The sequence below is a fragment of the Anopheles stephensi genome, chromosome 2 (genome assembly GCF_013141755.1).
Source record: "Anopheles stephensi strain Indian chromosome 2, UCI_ANSTEP_V1.0, whole genome shotgun sequence".
Taxonomy (NCBI): Eukaryota; Metazoa; Arthropoda; class Insecta; order Diptera; family Culicidae; genus Anopheles; species Anopheles stephensi.
In genome coordinates this window covers 74,538,449-74,557,253 of record NC_050202.1, presented here as the reverse complement: position 1 = coordinate 74,557,253, position 18,805 = coordinate 74,538,449, and the positions used below count along the sequence as shown (strand labels likewise).

The window sequence follows — 18,805 nt, the reverse complement described above, 5'->3', positions numbered from 1 at the left end:
GTAAGCAATCACAACAGTTTGAGTGCCCGCATGTCGGAACCGAATCGGCTGTAAGCTGGTTATCGCTGAAGAAAGATGTACCGCTCTTTTGTTTTGCAGAACGTAAAACCCCCCCACCAAGGGGACTGATATGCTGCAGAAGCTACCGTAGATCACCACTCGATCGCCACCTCTAAGGTTTCCCGAAAAGGGTAACAGTGTTGCAGTGAAGAAGGCCTGCTCAAAATGCAGCTCCATGCTTGCCATCCATCCCAAGGTCCCCCACGGTACTCGGGAGCAAGTGAAACGAACCGGTTAGCATTTAATTAAGTTATCATTGCCTGAAACCCAATCTCCATTACCTCAATTAATGGGATCACGTTGTAATTTGCCATGGGGACATTTACATAACTACCTCGAAACGCCCCCGGAGGCTTGGTGCTTGGTGGCTCGCAAGCACTAGCTCTTCGGATGCTTCGTATACGATTAACAGGCACGGGCAGGCGCAAGCGCAAGAAGATACCGGGATTGTTAAGAGCTCAGCTAGTTGGAGCTTCCTTTATACCTTGCGAACACCTCCAGCGCAGAAAGATGACGTACGATCATGGGTAGAGGACGATCCAGTTGCCGATCCGATTGCCGTCGATGCAAAGCGGCGGCTGCGGTTGTGCATCGTTAGTGGTATCTGATCGAATTGATCGAGGCGCTCTTAAAGGCATAGCTCTGGCCGCGGTTCAGCTCACCGGCTCACATTACACGGTGACGGCGAAACAAAACGTATGTCATTCGCCAACCAAAACACCACATCCACTCCCTAACGAGGCTTTAATTGATAAACTCTGTTAATTTGTAATGAACGATAAAGACATACATTCGCATCCTTCACGCGCGACTGGCGGAAGAAGGATGATCACCGACCATCCGACCAGGACCGGATTGGTTGGAACGTGACCGCAAATTTCCGTGACCGGAAAGTGCCGGCAAAAGGGTTGCTTTTCGCAAACGGTTGACATGCGAGCAGCACATTTATCACCGGGCGTCGGACCGGATCGGCTGGACCGGGACCGGTGGGCTTCGGGAAGAGATCTAGCTATGGAGAATCTTCGATTACAACTATCGGCCTCGATCTGCAGCGGCGAAGGAGAATCTTGCGAATCTTTACTTAAACTTAGCTTAGCTTAGAGTTTAGCACTTTTCCACCGTTGTGTCGGATGTTGTCTTTAGGAGCAACTCGTTTTTTTTTCGCTCCCTTCCCTTTTCAATTCGTCCGTGCGGACCTGGCAGCCCTACGATTGCGCTTAACGTCGCATTTTATGTGGTTCGGCATTTTCATGTGATGAGAAGGCTGACGAGTTTTTTTTATTTGCAGTTGTTGTTATAATTTTTTGCATTCATTTTATTGCTCCCTTCATGTCCCTTTCTTGAGTGGTGAGCGTTCCTTGGTGAGACTTGGTGCCGTTAGGCCGCAATAGCCGTTTGGTTAGGTTGTTCGGTCTTTTTTTTTATTTGCTCTAGACTTCTGTTTGCGGTTTTTCCGAGCCAGCAGCAATGATGGTTGGCACCGCAGTCCCTTTTTGATTTCTGCAAGAAGGTGTGTAATCGTCGCATTCCATGTCGGCACTTTGCCACATGTGCCACGATCGAACCGCGCGAATCGGTGCGTGTGCCGTTGCTGTAAGTTGGCGCTAATGTACAATTGACGCTCGTGGCTTAGAGATTAGATAGAAACGCGCGCGCATGGCTGTCGGGGTTAAAAACTGGCATCATCAAAATTGCCAATCGGTGATCGGGAGATTCCTTAACATCTTAATCACTGTTGTGCTCATAAATGGATGCAATTGCATTGCGTTTCAGCGTTCGTTGTGGCAACAAATAATGAGTGCGCTATTTAGTGGTTTTTCGCTCTACCGATGCGATTATTTATCTCGATGAGTGATAATATGGACCTAGAATTTGTTGGTTATAAGTATGGTTGTGGAACATTCTTAAGCCAAAATGCAAATGCGAGTAGTGAGCGCCAGTCAAGTCTAATTAAGGGTTTGAAGTGGCGAGATCTCTCTGCCCAAGACACCTCTCCGTACGTACCGGTTGACCATGTACGTGCACCACTCAATCATCTCCGTTTCGGTTACTTGTTTTAATGTTCACTTTTTATCAGTCTTGTTTCATCCCACACGAAACCATGTCCATGGCACTGGGCAATAACACAAATCAAACGCACTCAAAACGGGGGTTATGTTGTACGCCGTGAAACTTAACACTGATAATTAAAACAGAAAACATAACTTTGAGCTTTGAGCTTTGAGCTATCATTGGAATACAGTTTATTAGTCTGCAAAGAGGCGGTCCGGTGGCCGAGGCGACAGCGGCGCCGGTCTTCACACGGCAGGGCCGGGGTTCAAATCCCATCCAGACCGCCTCCTCGTACGAAAGGCTGACTACTTTTCTACGGGTAAAATTAAGTCACAGAAAGCCAGAAATGGCAGGCCGAGACCTCTCGAGGTTGTAGTGCCACAGAAGAAGAAGAAGAAGAAGTCTGCAAATGGTGAGTGATCATACACCACCGTACAGAGAGTGCTCACGTTGATCGTTTCTCAATGCTTTGTGTGACCTTCATCGGGTTCTGGTCCAGTTCGGTTGACAATGATTGATTAAATTTCCATCGCTGTTTACAATGTTTTAGTAGATTTGTGTAAAATTATTTTAATAATTATTGGGTCTTGCTCTGCTCCAGCAATCATCCACACGGCTCACGATCTCCATCTCAGGTTTAGCCTACCACACTTCCTCTGTCCATGTGGAAGACCTACAAGGCACTACGGGTTGGATCGTCTGATGTCATTCATTTGAATCGGAGTACGGCGGCTCAGCTCGAAGATCTCTTCATTGCAGTGGTCATGATATATGGAGGTCCCAAGCGGAATAGCAGTCCCTCTAATTGTGATATAAGCGGGAAACAACAGGATTCCCCTGGCCCACGTAGCCCCCTGAACCGATGAGGCCACGAGCGGCCACTCTTTCCGCTCCTAGGTTGATCCGCCACTGCTTCATTGTGGTAACTTTCACACATAAGGAACTAGCAATGCTTTTGAGCATCCTCCTCTCGAACGCTGTTATTGACATGGCCGATGTCCTAGAACCGCACTTCAAAGGTGCGATTACACGTGCAAAAATCAGTGTTTGCTAGCAGGAGGTTGCTCCTTCGTTAATCTTCTATCCGAGGTGAGACAAAGAGATATAGGCAAGCTTCCACGCAAAGAACCATCCTGGTGGTCGCAAATGGCTCTTGTAATAGTGCTCATCAAGACAACAAGATAACATTTTATTCTTCCTTTATTAAACAAACTTCCACAACCAACCTTAGTCCCTTTACTGCAAGATAAACCTAAGAGAAGAGCTATCGAAATATTCCCCTCACGATCGTGTGTGGCCATAGGAGATAGCATTTCTAATTTCTAAACCATGATCCTGGCATGGGAATCAAATGTAACTTCAGAAAATAGCACTAGGCGGGGCGTCAGGTGCGGGAGCATCCGTGCTTGCCGCAGCACCGTCCCCAGGTGCCACCGCAGTAGTAGCACCAGCGGCACCAGCAGTGGTCGTTTCGTTTGCTGTTGCAGATCCCGGCGCGATCGTAGCAGCCGCTGGAGCTGAAGCGGCCGGCGGTGTAGCAGAGTCTCCGTTCGGTGTTGGTGGCGCCGGTGGTGGCGATGCCGTTACCGTCATCATCGTACCACCGGCCACCGTCGCCATACTGTTGCAATTCGGACAGTTAATGGTGAGCGTGCAGTTGTCGCACTCAACATTGATGGTGGCATTTTTCCCATTAACCTGAATCGGTTCGGACGAATCGCTTTCGCTGTCCGAATCGAAGAATATCGAAAAAATATCTTCCTGTGAGGGGAATATAAATTTAAAAGAAAAATAATAAGGAAAGACTAAAACAATTGCCTCACGTGGTGGTGTCTACACAACTCACTAAAAAGTCATCAAAAGCGGCTACAGGTGACCAGTAGTTAGAGGCAACCGATAGCACCAGCACCAGCAGCAGCACTCTCTCCGGATGCACCATACTCACGAAAGACTTCAACGACAGAAGCGACGAACCGCAAACCAAATCACCGAACCAAAATGGTGGCACTGGAGAGCTGGTAGCGCCAACGCTTTGCTTTTATTTGCCGGCAGCTCGTTTTGTTACATTTCAAACCGAACGGTACGTTCTTCACCGTGCATGATAAGAGGAAAACGTCCACCAAACGTCCTTGGCCACCGGATGTAAAAACCAATCTCTTTACGTCTTCCCCCTGCGGTCTCTCTAATGTGTTCCAATAGTTCACGGGTGTTATGTGAAGACACGTCTTTCTTCTTCTTCTTTTTTTAGCATCAGAACCTATAACCTACACGCGACGCGACACTGATAAGACGGTGCGGTTAGAGCGTACCAGCTCATAAAATGCAATGACGGTACTTCGCCCGGACCGGGTACGACCAGCTGCATAAACAGCGGCACACGGACACGGGCATCATCGTCATTATGCAAAGTGGTTTACTGTACGGTTCCACCCGCGGGAGCACCCGGACCTGTTCAAGGTCCGCATGCAAAAGCTATCCTGACGCAACCGGATTTACTTATGCGGAGCATCGACGATGGCCACTTGCGCCGGGGCAGTGTGCTATCAAAGTAAATATTGACGGTGGTTAGCTGTGTTTAGATGGAAGATAATGAAGGGTATGATGATGTACAGTAGGTTACAAAATTTATTACCCTACCAATCTTACTAATTGGGTGTAGTGTTTTTTGTTGTTGTTGTAATCTAGTAGCACACTCCGGCGCTTTTGAGGTTAAGTGTCAAAGTGTTTGACATCGATTTTGACAACTAACTTAATCCAAGTATGCCATTTAATGGGTTCGTAATGAATGCGAACAAATTGTTAATTTGATGTTAACCTCTTTTTGGGAACATTATTTTAATTTTGCAAGTTAATTATGTGCCACTTGAACCTTCCACTTATTCACTTATTGTTATCAACCACTGTAACACGACTCACAACATCGATCGCCACACTTGATCATCGGCGTGTATTGAGCAGTATCGTAAGCCCGCGCAAGGAGCAGGGCTGGACCGTTGGCGCGTTGTGAAGAAGGGGTTTGCTTTAATTTAATTACCGGACAAATTATGATACTTAAGATGTGCAGCCCGATTTATCAAATCATGCAAAACCATTATCATTTGGTCACCGCGTGCTAATGGGTGCTGCTGTTAGATAAGTGGGCAGCGCAAACAGGACGAGCAACTGCCCCGGTCGATCGTCACGTCGACGTGCCCGGTGTCAGCGTTCGATCGATATCTAGCATAATTCCTTAATCAGCCCTTTCTTTTGGCTTAATTGGTTCGTGGCTAACTGTTTTGCCTTCCGGCGATGAAGGTACAGAAATTAATTGCAAGCGTTCAACAGTTCTTGGCAGGTGACGAACGGACGGTGATTTGAATCGGATAAAGTTACGGCAGCCAATTCGCCGCTTCATATTTTTGCACATAATTAACTGACAGCAATAAAACGCTTTCAAGGCTCGGGGCATCATCCTCGGACGTCCGATTTCATTACTCTCGTTTTCTCCTCATTTTTGTGTCGTTTTCCTTTGTGCGATTGCGTTCGTTAACCGCGCGACTCGACTCGACGGCGTATTTAGAGCAACTTGTTTTTTATGGAAGCCATGTCTGGTACGATTTATTGAACGGTCAGGAATGTGAAGAATTTCCTGCCAAACAAAATTGGGTGGAGTGAAGGCAATGTTCTTTTGGCAAACGAATCATCACAACAGAAAGGGCAGTGTTTCTTAAGCATTGCTACGGTGGCTTCGAGTGGCACAGTTTCAGGGCTTTCGGTTAAACGTATGCACTTCGCCTATAGGAAAGCTTCTGCTGTCTCTCTGAATTTCTGGACCTCTTGTTCTTAAGACACACATTTTTAAAATTTATGACTCTTTTATGTAACTACACCATACGTGAAAGGCGATTTGGCAAATTCTGCTACGCCCGCTGCTACGACGTTCCAGTTTTTCACGTTCCATGTTTTACCACCACATCGGAAGGACAAAATTGGGCGTACCGGGTCAGGTGATAGCCGGCCAAACGGTGGGAAAGTTGTTGTCTTGGTTCATCGAACTGTCTTGCCATCTTGCGCGCGCTGCATTCCTTCGTGGGCATTAAACATTCCAACAAAGTAGGCTCACTCGGCTGCGTTTGTTTGATTTGTAACAAGTAAGAGAGCGAGAGAGAGAGAGAGAGAGAGTGAGGGAGAGAGTGCTTGGGGTGTTTTGATAAGAAAAACGCCGGGTTGAATAAGGTATTTTGTTGCATTTATTATCATCGCGTTATCGCTACCCACTCGCGTCACACAATTTATTTTTGCTAATTCTTTCAAATACAACTTCATAGTGCGTTAGTGTGTTGTTTGTGTGTGTGTGTATATGTGTCTGTGTGTTTACAACTCCTTTCGTTTTCGATCTTCATTTTTGTATGTACCTATCAACGGTGTTTTCGGTGTTCGAGAATTCAAATTACAGTCTCAAATTCAGGAATTTTCCTGACTTATCCATGTGTAAGTGCGTGTGTGTGTGCGTGTGTGTGTGTACTTGCCCTTGATGCCATTGGATTGCCAAAAAGAAAAACCGTGTTGCTTGCCGTAATATACATATTTATAGATATTTATAGACTTTCGTTTCCTGATGCCCTCGAATCGGCTCATTACGCCCCACCACAACAACAGCAACAACCGCCGGCCCCGTCCCGTTACGTTGCATTTTTACTTTGGCCTCCTGCGGGGGGGAATAAGGAGGCTGTTCGTTTAGCTGCAGCTATCGGTATTGTTGTTTTGAATTCAATCCTCCCTCCTAACTAAGACCGAACTAAGAAGCTTCTTTGTCTGCACGGCAATCAGGAAGGTACGTTTGGTTCGCTTACACAAGACCAACACCAACCAAGGAAAGCAGTTGCCAAAAAGGTAGCAAACGGACAAAACTAAACGCGTATGGCAAAACGTAAACGGATCACGAATGACTAGCGATAACCGTTTACAAAAAGCGTACCGTACGAGCGCGTGAGAGCGGCCGGGCAAAAATCAACAGCGAATCGGATCAGTTCGTGAAACACAAAATGTAACAAAAATTAAACGAAAGGCAGTAACAAGTGATAACATGCGCGCGCACAAGCACACATACACGTTACATTCTGCTTCGGCGGCTAACCGTTCATCGGGGGAATGCTGTTATGGATCGGCAGCACCCGGTCCCCCACCGTGCGGATACTGCTGGCCGGCCGACGTCGGTGTTGGCAGATTCGAATCAAGTTCGGCTGCACCAATCATGCTGCTGCTGCTGTTGCCTATGCCGGGCAACGTGCCGCCGCCCGACAGTTGCGCACCGAGTCCGGCCGAATTTTGTGCCACCAGCGCGGAAAGATTGCGGATCTCCGAAAGACCCTCGCTGGACGCCAGCGAAATTGAAAGCGGTGACGTGTGGTCCAGCGAACCGACGGCATCTGAAACGAGCGAGAAAAGGAAGCCATGAAGCAAGCGATCGGCTGGACCGGTGGGACGGGGTTCCAACCCCATTGCTTACCGGTACGGTCGGAGTCGGGAGACTTTGCGGCGCACCGTTTCAGCTGATTGTTCAGATCCTCGATTGTGTCCTGCATCCGAATAACGATCGCTTTTTGTGCTTCGTATTTGTTTTCCAGTGCCTGGAGGTATGAAACGGGACGGGCGTGTGGGAGCAGGTGAGACGTTCGGTCTTGTTCCAAAGCCTTTCCATCTTCCACTTACCATAAACTTTTCCTGGTACTCTTCCTTGGCCGTTTTAAGCGTCCGTTTCTGTAGCGTGATTGTTTCCTCGCGCTTGATAAGCTGCTGCTCTAGCTCGGCCTGCCGTTCCTTGGCCGTATCGAGCTGGGCCGACTTTTGCTGGAGTGCAAATTTGAGCTCTAGGAAAAGCGGAAAGAGTAATTAGTCTTACTGGTCCCTCCCTCCGATACACCACGTTCGTTCAACAACCTTTCCACTCTTCGTGGTAGTTCGCTTTGATGAGTGCAATTTCTGCTTCGCGGGCCCGCAAACGCTCCAGCTCGGCCAGCTTCTCCTTAAAGCGCAACTGCACCTCACCCATCATGATCAGCTCTGACTGAAGGCGCGTCAGCTCTTCCCGGTACTGTTGACCCAGCTCCGCCTTCCCGATCGCCTTCCGCAGCTCGTTTCGCAAATCAAACAGCTCGCCCTGAGCGTTCTCCAGCTGCAGCCCGACCTCGCGCCGCTGTGCCGACTCGTCCTTGATCACCACCTGCAGCGCTTCGATCTTGAGCTGCAGCTCTTTGCAGCGTTCCTGCTCCTGATAAAGCGATTCCTTCCAGCGAACGCATTCGCGCGACGCTTCGGTCAGCTCGGCGTTGGTTTTACGCCGCACCGTACTGAACTCCGCGTTCAGGGACGCGATCTCGCGCGTCAACCGTGCCACCTGATCCTTGAGCGCTTCGTTGTTCTGCTCGAGCGCACGGATCTTGCGGCTCTTGCCAAGCAGCCGCCGGTTCCGTTCGGCGTGTATCTCGCGCCGGTGCCGCTCGTACTGCAGCTGCAGGTGCAACAGCCGGATGTGGTCCTGATAGTACGATTCGGGCAGGGTCGCGGTACGGCTGCCATTTTCGGCCAGCGTCGCCCGGCTCTTGGCACACGTTTCGATGTACTGGTCGAGCAGCGCGTACGGATCGAGCCGGCCACCGTTGGCGGCCGCTTTCTGCACCTGCTGATCGTGCTGCAGCTGGGAGATGCTGTTCTTGAAGCGCAGCTCCTCCTGCAGGATGCCGTAGAAGATCTGCTCGTACGGTTGGGGCCAGCTGATGATCGTTTGCGTCCCGGTCGTGATGGTGGCTTGCGGTGGAACCGGTGCCATCACCGCTTCGATGCCCGCCTGACGATCGGTGCGCGACCGCGCCAAAGCAAACGAATCACCGTGCTGCTGCTGTTGCTGCTGCTGATGGTGCACCCGCTGATGCTGAAAGTGACTGCTCGGTGTGATGACGGTCGTCAGATTATTGCGCAGCTGTCGGAAGAGTTCCTGGTTGCGTGCGAGCTGCTCGCTCGAGCGTTGCTCCTGCTTGCTGTGGAAATGGGTAGCCGCAGAGATGGCTTCCTCCTCCGATGGGCTACTGTCCGCGTTGCTGCCCACTCCATCCGAGGAAGAGGCACTGTTCCCTCCCCCGTTGGTCGTTTCGCCCGCCCGATGCGCGTGCGGTCGCTGTTTGACGATCGACACCGAATCGAGCAGCAGCTTCGGGTTCACTTTGAGCGCGAAATGTTTCAGATCTGGCAGCGAATGGCGGCGCTGATGGCTCGCGAACAGCGCACCACCCGAACCGACGAGATGATGGTGGTGGTGGTGGTGTTGGTGCTGATGATGTTGCAGCTGCTGCTGCTGCTGCTGATGCAGATGTATGTGGTGGTGGCACTGGTGATAGTAGTGATGGTGCTGCTCGAGCCCAGCTGCCGCTGTCGGCTGCCGGCTACCGTACACGGCCAGCGGTTCCGGAATGTGGAGCTGCTGGTTCGGACCGGCACCAGCCCGCGATCCAATCGTAATGAGCTGCGTAGCCATGGTAGCGCCGTTGCGGATAAAGTTGCCGCTCGTGTCCGCCGGCGAGGTACCGGTGCTGTAGTACGGATCGTTCGAATCCACCAAACAGTGGCTGTGCAGTCGACGGCGCGTGTAGTTGATGACGGACTGCGAGTTTTTAAAGTGCAGTCCACCGGCCGAACAGGGCGAACCTTCCCCTTGGTCTTGATCTTCGTCCGCACACAGGTCGCGTATCGGTACGGCCGTACCGACCGGCAGCGACTGCGAGTGATGCATGTGCGGGCTGTTGATATCGTTTACCTCCTGATCTTCCTGGCTCAGATCGCCGGCGCGTGATTGAGCCGGTTGAATCTGCACCATCGGTGACTCGTTGCGGGATGCCGGGGCCGTCACGGCCGTTGCCGACAGGGGGGCCGACTGCTGATCGATAGGAAGCGGACTGGACGGTACGCTGTTGCTGGTGGTCGACGTTGCCGAGGCCACCGTCGTCATGGTGGTCGTCGTGGTGGTTGTGCCCGTGTCGGACAGCTGCAGCAGCGACTGATTGCGATCGCTCACCACTTGCAGCAGCTTCTTCGACGTGACCACCGCCAGCGGATACTCGTAGTTAAAGTGTGACTGGCCCGCATCCTTCTTGATCGGTGAGGCCGGTTGCGACGGCGTCCAGATCGCCCGTGCCGTCTGCGGCTTGACGGACGTGGGATAAGGCCGGCCACTGGCGGAAGGTTTCGTATCCTTCATGGGTGTCGTTTCGGGCGTTGCCTCGACAGCCGCCTCCGGGGGCGATGCACCGTCCGCTGCCGGTGGCTGCGGGACCGGTACGGTCGGGATCGTATAGCTGGGGGTAGGAATCGGTGTGTGCGGTACGGTGCCCGTCGTGGGCGGAGGGGTCGGCTGCATGAGCGTGCTGTTCGGTGACCAGAACGAATTTTGAGCGGTGATCGTGCACAGCTGCTGGTCCAGCGACAGGGTGTTGAAGAAGTTCACGTTTGCTTTCCACGAGAACTCGAACACATCGGTTCCGCCGCCGGCCGTGTACTCGTACGGTTTTATCGGTGTCATGTAGCAGGGACATTCGTTGCCCCCGGACCCATTCACAGCCAGCAGTTGCGATTGCGCGCTTTCCTGCGGTTCCGGATACTCGAGCGACATCCGCGCGCACTCGTTCACCACATCGTGCGGTTCCATGTTTTTCCAGCGCTGCTGGCTCGTTTCGCTCTCCTGATCGGACAGCACGAGCCGCGGATGGATCTTGACCGTATCGAGCAGCGGCTTGATCGTGTGCTGAAACACGGCCTGCCGCCCGGTCGACGAATATTCCTGCTTGAGGAAGGCCACAAAATTGCACGGATACATGCCGTACAGCCGGGTGAACAGCTCGTACAGGCCAAACTGGAGATGTATCAGCTGGTACTCGGGCAGGTGCGACTCGTTCTGGTTCCAGGTGGCAAGATAGTTGAACACATCGAACAGGTCCTGCACAAAGTTGCCCATCGCCAGCGGAATCACGGGCAGCAGATCGATGATGCACAGCACCGCGTTGATCAGTGAGGTAATGTCTTTCTCCACCTTCGACAGCTTCAGCACGTCCTTTACCAGCTGGTGCGTTCCAACCTTGTACAGCCACAGCGGTCGCTTCTGTATGATGTGTCCGAACAGTGTGAGCGCCAGCGTTTTCGACGTGCCGCTGCGTATCCATTCCGCCAGTCGGTCGAATATGTGCTTGTCGTGCGGTTGCTGCACCTTCACGAGTATTTCCACGATCCGTATCGATGACGTGTGGGCAAAGTACTCCATCATGTTGCAGGCAAGCCAGGATTCTTTGGCTAAAATATAACGCAAGCAATAAATTCGTTCCGTTGCGATAAACAAACACCTAAACGACGATAACGCGTCCACCGGCTATACTTACTGGAGGAAAACAGCTCCTGAAACTTGCGCTTCACTTCGTCCACCCGGTCCATGTTGTTGGACTCGAGGTCGTCAAACAGATTGGCCACATCCATCGCTTATCGTCACGTTCGCCTTCAAGATTATGTCGTATACCTCTTCCCGGACCGTATTCCTAAACCATCGATTCGTGCAGGCAGCTTCGGTCAAGCACCAGCTGGCCAGCTGGTAGAGTTGGAAACTACCCTTCTTCCGTGCCTCTTCCCGGTGCGGCACAATCGACGTCGCCTTTCCAGAGAGTGTTTACACGCAATTACCAACCCACTGTGTCCCACTAGCATATTTCAGTACATTGCCAACGTCACCTCCGCGGGTGGCTGGTTACGGGGTTAGAGCCCACACGGCGGGGTTACCTTTGCGCAGATGAAACGATGGTCGGTCGCGGTTGCTTTAATAAGATTAATCGTGCAAAGTGTTCGCCCGCTCCGCGACATCCGCGACCGGAAGCTAGTGGCGAGCGAATGAAGCCCCCCAACGGGCTAAAACCCTCGGCTAATCGAACAACAGTTGCATGCAAAGGAAGATATAGCACGGCAACACACGCGCACGAGTGAACGGCGAAGGTAGGGAAAACTAAACTAGCAACTGAATGCACACAAACTACACGCAAATGTTGGCCATCGACCAGCGTGTTCTAAATCTTTTCCATGTCACAAATGTTTTTACACTTCTCACTACACTATCTCAGTCCATCTTCTGTCTCTGTCAAGCCGTGGCCACATGTCGGCGGAAACTTTTGACAGAAGCAATCACAAACGGTTGTTGGATTAAAATTGATTACGATTTAAGGCGGGTCTGTTGCTAAAATGTAGGGGAGAAAAATTATTTTCCTGGCGCAGCTGTACTTCGTTGAGGGATGAAACTTCCATTTAGTTTATTTAATTTGGTATTATATTCTGCAATCGTCAACTCGAGGGAGCTCGCGGTGCCGTGTACAAATAACAGCTGTCAAACGAAAACGATTAAGCTACGTTTACACGGCGCAAGGTGCAGCGTAAACAACAGTGGCGGCAATCAGTCGTGATCAGGATTCCCGGTAAAACGTTTTCTATCGGAACGGTGCGCGAAAGTCGTTGTTTTCGTATCGGATATAGGATTTTCGAAGCGTGAAGAGGACTTGTTGTACAGAAATTCTTGTGCGAAGAATATGATTTTTTAGTTCCGCACCATTGCGGTAAACATTTAAACTACCGGCTTCAGCTGGAGAAGCGACCAATTGCTGGAACACGTGCAAACAAAGAATGAATCGCCGGTTAGTGTAATCACGCACAACGCTACGCCCGGGGCCGCAGTCTTCAAAGTAAGTGAAAAATGTTTTCCTCTCAGTGTGTCTTTTGTTGGTTTTATTTCTACTAATATCGTTGAAAGCAAAACTATGTCGACATAGATTATTGCAGTGATCTGCTTTGATCAACGCACGAAAGTTCGATACCTGGCGATAGGAGGGTAGTCATTACACGTCTTGTTTATTGCTGTCTAGTCGTGCTGAGTGTGGCCAGCGAATGTGTCGAATCTTATGTTCCGAGCCGTAGTACGGTGCACGTTTGCACCAAGTCAAAATGATTGATAAAAACGGGAGAGCACTATTTCTAATGGTAGTTGCTAGTTCTAGAGGAAGCAAGTGGTTTTCTGGGCCACAAGACGCTTCCCTTTCGACGTGTTATGGAGATAGATAAATCATTGGGATAGTATATGCCATTCAATTCGCACCTTAAACGATGGCGCTAAACTACAATCTTACTGTGATGTCGTGAGGTCTTGCTGATCTGGGTCAGGTTTTATTGGCAGTTCGCCGATGCCAACGTTGCCGACGCCACCGCCACCGCCACCATCGCCAGCCCCTTCGATGGGCGGCTCTTCCTGCAGGCTAGTCTCAGGAAACATTTCCGGGCCGAAGCCGAACGTTAGCAGCCCTTCGTCCCCCAGTGCTTCCGGCCCATTGTTATCCTCCACGGTGGTCGGAGGCACTATCCGATCGGCATGCACCTGCTCCTGATGGTACTTGACGTCACGCAGGCGCGTGAACACTCTCGGACAAAAGTTGCACCTTTGCAGCGGTTCACGGCCAACCGCATCGGATGGATTTTCCGAGTGATAACGGCTCTGGTGCGTCAGCAGATCGCGATACCGATCGTACATGACGCCACACTCGCTGCAGGGAAACCGTAGCTGCTGCATGTGTATGCGCAAGTGCGACGCCAGGTTGGGCTTGTGTTCGAACGCCTTCGGACAGTGCGTGCAGCGGTGCACCTGCTTCCGGCTGGAAGCTTTCCTTCGCCTCCGAATGCACTGTTCGCAGTGATGCGGCCTCACGCTCGGATGGTCGCTCAGATGCTCGTGCCAATCTTCGCGCTTCTTGTAGATGCCCGTACAGATGCTGCAGTGGCACAGCTTGATCGGTTTACATTCCGGCTCACCGTCCGCCCCCAAGTGATGTAAGGCGATGTGCCGCACACACCGCCGATACTTCTCAAAGTCCGCGTCGCACACCCGGCACACGTAGTCCTTTCGTTTCGATTTCTTCATCATCGCGAGCGCGGGCGATGCGTCGATCGATTCCGCCTGATCGCGCGCGTGCACCATCATCTGGTGCGTGGTACGATCCTGTTTGCGCAGGAAAATGCGCGGACAGTAGTCGCAGCTGTAGCGGGCGGCCATTGTCGCACTGTTGGCACCATGATATTTGGTCTTGTGGTAATCCAGCTGATTGTAACGCATAAACTGAACGCCACACTCGTCACACCGGTGCGGCAAATCGCCACTGTGGTACAGCGCGTGCATTCGCAGCGCCGTGCGAGATTTAAACATTTTCGTACAGTGCGGACACGGATGGAGGGTGATGCCGAACTTGCTGCGCTTGCGTTTTAACATCTGCTTTCCGGAATCGTTAGACTCTTCATGGGTCAGCGGAGTGCCCGCACCGCTTCCCCCTTCATCCATGCCATCGTCATCTCCGTAATCGTCAAAGTCTGCATCATCGAATGTCACATCCGGCAGGTCCTCGGGCATTTCCATCAGCTCCAGCTGGCTATCTTCCGGCGACATAGTCGCGTACAGCTCCAGCTGCCATCGATATTCGTCCAGTATTTTTGCCGGCAATCGTTCCAGCACCACGGCGAGCCGCACCGACGCCTCCAAGTCCGCGTAGTGCTGCATGGACAGCACACTGTGCGCGTCGTTGGACGTTTGATCGTAGCTGTCCGACGCACGGGAGTGTAGATCGTGCGCCGCCATGCTGCTGCTGCTCTCGTCCATCTTGTCCACCGTGCTGCTGTTAATCGCGGCCAGCTCACTTTCCGTATCGTCCCCTTCCGGCAGCGTGTCGCCCTTCTTTATGTGTGCGATCCGCTCGTGCACCTTCTTGTACCGTGCCATGTGGAACATCCGCGGACAGTAGCTACATTTAAACGAACCCGTTTCCGGCAGTGTCGGATGTTTGCGCTGCCGATGTGTGCGCAAGTACTCGTTGCGCGTGAAGATGGCTGGACAGTATTCGCACTGATACCCCTTCCGGGCCATGTGCGACGGAATGTGCTGGGTCATGCTCCACTTGCGCGTGAACGTTTTCGGACAAAAGGGACACTTGAACAGCTTCGCGTCCTGTTCCATCGCTGAGGAAGCGTCCAGCTGATCCATCAGCTGTTCGCCCCCAAACGGGTGCTGGTCGTCCAAGTGCTCCGAGTACATGTCCTCCGTGTCGAAGGGCATGGCGCATGAGTAACAGTAGAACGGAAATGCACCAGGATCAGTAGCCACGCCGGAGTCGGTGGCGGTGGCTGCGTCGGCGGCGGCTGCGCTTGTCGGTGCCGGGTCATTCGCATCCGGTTCCTCCTCCTTAATCACCATCATCGGTTCGCGCACGTTTGGTGGCAGTATGCCCGGATCGGTCAGCCCGTCACTGTCCGCCGGGGGGCAGTCTTCGAGCAGCTGGTTAAACCCGGCGGCCGATTCTTTGCTTGCGTGCATATCCGCATGCATCTGTTTGATGTGGCTTGAACGGTCACATTCGCGCAAAAACCAGCGCGAACAGTACAGGCAGGGGATGGAGGTGCCGTTCGCCACACCGCGGGCAGCGTTAGGTCCGTGGTAGCGCTTTTTGTGCAGCGCCAGGTAGCTCACGCTGTAGAAGCGACAGTTGCATATGTCGCAACCGTACGGCAGCTGGCCGTCATGATTCAGCAGATGCATGCGTAACGATGAGCGGTGCTTGAACACGCGCGAGCACTTGGGACAGGAGAAGGTGTCCTTTTCCTCGGGCTTCGGGTTGGTTAGATGTATCTTTCGCTCGTGCCCAACCCGTCTCAGGTGCGATGTAAAGCTGCGCGGACAGTGTCGGCATCGAAACAACCGTTCGTCGGGCTTGTGCCGACGGAGATGTTGCATGTAGTACATCTTGCGGGTGAATTTCCGTGGACAATACTCACAGCTAATCGGCCGATCGGCTGTAGGACCGGTAGCAGGTGGTGGTGTAGGAGCAGCAGCAGCAGCAGCACCAGCGACCACCGGTACCGTTTCTGCCGCCGGCACACTCTTGGCTGTCGTTTTCGAGCTTTCGTTTCCGTTGAGGTGTGATTTTTTCGGCCCCGGAAAAAATCCCTTTTCCAGCGCAATCCTATCCCGGTGCTTCCAAAGATGCTGATCTAGATACATTCGGTGCTTGAAGCTTCGTGGACAGTACTGGCACTTGAATGTCAACTCGCTCGATACACCCGCAGCGGCGCCTTTGCCCTTATCCTGCCGAACAGCCTTCCCAGCAGCCTGCTGCTTCACGCCTGCTGTATGCCCTTTCTGCAGGAACTCGGTCGGCGTGGTGGTTCCGCTGTAGCCGGGTTCGGATTTCACCACCGGCCGCAGGCTTCGTACGAGCGCGTCAAATTTCAAGCACCGTTTGCGAAAACACTGAAACTCCTCCATCGTGAGCGTACACGACCAGCAGATACTGCTGGGGCAGTAGTCCTTCCTGGTCAGCTTGATGCCTAAGCAGTCGTTTATTCGTTGCAACAGTTCGGTATTTGCCTGGGCTCCAGTCGCCGAAAAGAGTGGTTCAATTTCGTTCTCCGAGAAACAAAACCGGCAGTACGACTCCGGGTCTTTATTCGGGCTGCAAAAGAAAGACGAGATTCGGTTGGAGAGAGAGAGAGGTGTAACGACGTGGCGGGAACCGATACTTACACATCTACCGGATCATCATCCACGGCCGGTTCTGGTTCCTGTTCTGGTACCATATCCATCTTGGCGTGATGTTTTGTCTGTTGTCTCTATCGCGCTGTACTTCAGCTTAAACACAAACCGATTCTACGGATAACATTTGTGAAGGACACCTAGCTAGCTTCCGGCTTTATTCCCTCAAGCCCTGGCGATATGAGCTCTCTCAATTCCTGTTGACCGGTGTAATCGATAGCATAAAGCTCTGCACGGAAACAAACAATGCAATGCCACCACCAACCATACCTGTAAGCTAGGGTGCACTCGACGAAGAATCGCAACCGAATCACGAGAGCAGATGCGAGCGATCCTTGAACATTGTCCTTGAATCTCAGTTCTTAAGCTACACTTTTTGTCTGCATTTTTCACGACGCTGCTGCTGCTGCTGGTGTGTTCGTTCACGCAGCATCTTTTTTCAACCTATCCCTGACAGACGAGAGATTTGCTGTTTGTGTGTTGGTTTGCTTCGATCCCGGCACGCACACCTGCGTTTGCTAAAATGTCAAATCGAAGGTGGCAGGAAAATGACAGCAAGGAGTCTGTTGTGTTTTTGTAAATCTGATCTGATTTAATTTATTTTCGACTGTTTGTACTTGTTTGTGTGTGTGTTTTATCGCACATTTCGTCCGAGTGTCTTGCGCTGAAACTCTGCCCCATCCCCGGCCGTCGCCTGACGGTTGATTTCCTTGTGCCGGTCGCGGGTCACGCACTCTTCGATGATTTCACCGTCGCCCTTGATTAATCGCGTACGCCCGGTCTCTGGATCGACTACCCGGCGTAGAATCGACTGGCGGGCCTCATACTCTTCCCGTGTTTCCGGTGCCATAGCTTTGCGATTCATTAAATCTAACGGTATGCCACAGTCCAACAGTCCTGGCGGCTCCCCCTGTTCTGGTGCGGCATTTCGGATGGCTGTTGCATCCTTCGACTGTTCCTTTTCCTTTTTGCGCTGTTCCTTCAGCTTTCGTTTTGCCAGCTTCTTTGCCAGCTTTTCCTGCCTTCGTTTGGCTTTCTTCTCCTTGCGAAGTGCTTTCTTTTTGGCTTTCGCTTCTTTCTTCTGTTGTTTGGCAAGTTTTCTCTTTAGCTCCTTTTTTCTGCGCTTCCGTTCGGTGCTGCTATTACTACTCGTGCTGGAACTGGAACGGGAACTGCTGTCGCTAGAGTTGCTGGAGCTGCTACTATTATCCCTGCTGGAAGACGACGATGAAGACGAGCTATCACGCCTTGATCTTCTGCGCTTTCTGCTTTCCTTCATGGTAGCCAAGCAATGGTGCGGATTGTTTACGTTCTGAACCTGAGCTAGAGAACGATTTTGACAGCAGTTTGTTTGGTGTCATGTGTGGTAGCGCGAGTATCGTTGTATTGGTGTAATCCTTATTTTTGATCCAAACAGACAGTAATTTCCAGTGGGTGAAATACTGCAGAAACGATGGAAAGCGTTTTTTAGGATGAAAGTAAAAGTATTAACAGAAGAGAAATAGATAGAAGAACAATAACAAAAAGTAGAGAATGCGAGAGGATATAAAAAAAGAGCACTCTTCCGTGACAGTGTGCGATGTGCGACACTGCCGTGACCAGGATTCGAACCTGGGTTACTACGGCCACAACGTAGGGTCCTAACCACTAGACGATCACGGCTAACGAGTGCTGTCGAGGAAGAGGTGTTTCAATGCGTATAAAAACCAACATAGCAACGAACGCTTTGTTTACTTCTTTTTAACACGTTTGCTCTTAAGCGAAACTTGCTATTTGGACATGTTTGAGATTAAATTATCAACCAATGAACTGCTCGAGCAGCAACATTTATCAAAAATTGGGTTTATTAAGTGCAAAATCTGGAGCGTTTGGAAAATTCGAAGCCAGGCCCGCAGCAGTTAGTGTGGAGCTCGTTCCGGAGCTGTTGGTGAATCCTTCCATTTTCTCTTGGAAGCCGTCGTTTCGTCGATGTGAAGCTTTCATTTTAATTTTTACAAAAAACATTTTTACCCTTCGTAAAATGTGCTAAACAAATAATTATATGAGTGAAAATTTCTCGTATACATGGAAAGA

General features: G+C 51.4%; 4 protein-coding genes and 1 non-coding gene across 6 annotated transcripts; all 5 read right to left on the bottom strand.

The window, feature by feature from the left end:
- Positions 1–3,263: 3,263 nt before the first annotated feature.
- LOC118503672 (mucin-7) lies at positions 3,264–4,434 on the bottom strand. The gene is made up of 2 exons (XM_036037213.1): positions 3,959–4,434; positions 3,264–3,873 (listed from the first exon to the last, which is right to left on the bottom strand). Exons 1-2 carry the CDS (start codon positions 4,049–4,051, stop codon positions 3,472–3,474), a joined length of 495 nt encoding a protein of 164 aa, XP_035893106.1. The 5' UTR covers positions 4,052–4,434; the 3' UTR covers positions 3,264–3,471.
- A 1,896-nt stretch (positions 4,435–6,330) lies between these two features.
- Positions 6,331–12,412, bottom strand: LOC118508574 (hamartin). The gene is made up of 5 exons (XM_036048477.1): positions 11,514–12,412; positions 8,032–11,427; positions 7,804–7,961; positions 7,601–7,721; positions 6,331–7,520 (listed from the first exon to the last, which is right to left on the bottom strand). Exons 1-5 carry the CDS (start codon positions 11,605–11,607, stop codon positions 7,249–7,251), a joined length of 4,041 nt encoding a protein of 1,346 aa, XP_035904370.1. The 5' UTR covers positions 11,608–12,412; the 3' UTR covers positions 6,331–7,248.
- A 453-nt stretch (positions 12,413–12,865) lies between these two features.
- On the bottom strand, positions 12,866–17,193 carry LOC118508576 (zinc finger protein Xfin-like). Of its 2 annotated transcripts, XM_036048479.1 has the most exons (3): positions 17,003–17,193; positions 16,724–16,929; positions 12,866–16,652 (listed from the first exon to the last, which is right to left on the bottom strand). In XM_036048479.1, the coding sequence occupies exons 2-3, from the start codon at positions 16,780–16,782 to the stop codon at positions 13,289–13,291; spliced, it is 3,423 nt and encodes a 1,140-aa protein (XP_035904372.1). In that variant the 5' UTR covers positions 16,783–16,929; positions 17,003–17,193; the 3' UTR covers positions 12,866–13,288. The 2 variants fall into 2 exon arrangements, with proteins under 2 accessions (XP_035904372.1, XP_035904373.1); XM_036048480.1 differs by having other exon boundaries at positions 16,724–17,193.
- Positions 17,194–17,298: 105 nt separating this feature from the next.
- On the bottom strand, positions 17,299–18,071 carry LOC118508586 (ADP-ribosylation factor-like protein 6-interacting protein 4). The gene has a single exon (XM_036048491.1). The coding sequence runs from the start codon at positions 18,009–18,011 to the stop codon at positions 17,367–17,369; it is 645 nt and encodes a 214-aa protein (XP_035904384.1). The 5' UTR covers positions 18,012–18,071; the 3' UTR covers positions 17,299–17,366.
- A 251-nt stretch (positions 18,072–18,322) lies between these two features.
- On the bottom strand, positions 18,323–18,394 carry Trnah-gug. The gene has a single exon. It is a non-coding gene; the product is annotated as a tRNA-His (tRNA).
- Between the last annotated feature and the right edge of the window lie 411 nt (positions 18,395–18,805).

What these genes read in the sequence shown, in the direction of transcription:
- LOC118503672 (XM_036037213.1), bottom strand. Translation starts at nt 4,051, where the DNA reads ATGGTGCATCCGGAGAGAGTGCTGCTGCTGGTGCTGGTGCTATCGGTT. An exon ending in CCGCTTTTGATGACTTTTTA is followed by an intron (nt 3,874 to 3,958) that starts GTGAGTTGTGTA and finishes TTCCCCTCACAG; the next exon opens with GAAGATATTTTTTCGATATT.
- LOC118508574 (XM_036048477.1), bottom strand. Translation starts at nt 11,607, where the DNA reads ATGGATGTGGCCAATCTGTTTGACGACCTCGAGTCCAACAACATGGAC. An exon ending in CTACCACGAAGAGTGGAAAG is followed by an intron (nt 7,962 to 8,031) that starts GTTGTTGAACGA and finishes CGCTTTTCCTAG; the next exon opens with AGCTCAAATTTGCACTCCAG. An exon ending in TCCCGACTCCGACCGTACCG is followed by an intron (nt 7,521 to 7,600) that starts GTAAGCAATGGG and finishes CGCTCGTTTCAG; the next exon opens with ATGCCGTCGGTTCGCTGGAC.
- LOC118508576 (XM_036048480.1), bottom strand. Translation starts at nt 16,782, where the DNA reads ATGGATATGGTACCAGAACAGGAACCAGAACCGGCCGTGGATGATGAT. An exon ending in GATGATGATCCGGTAGATGT is followed by an intron (nt 16,653 to 16,723) that starts GTAAGTATCGGT and finishes TTTCTTTTGCAG; the next exon opens with CCCGAATAAAGACCCGGAGT.
- LOC118508586 (XM_036048491.1), bottom strand. Translation starts at nt 18,011, where the DNA reads ATGAAGGAAAGCAGAAAGCGCAGAAGATCAAGGCGTGATAGCTCGTCT.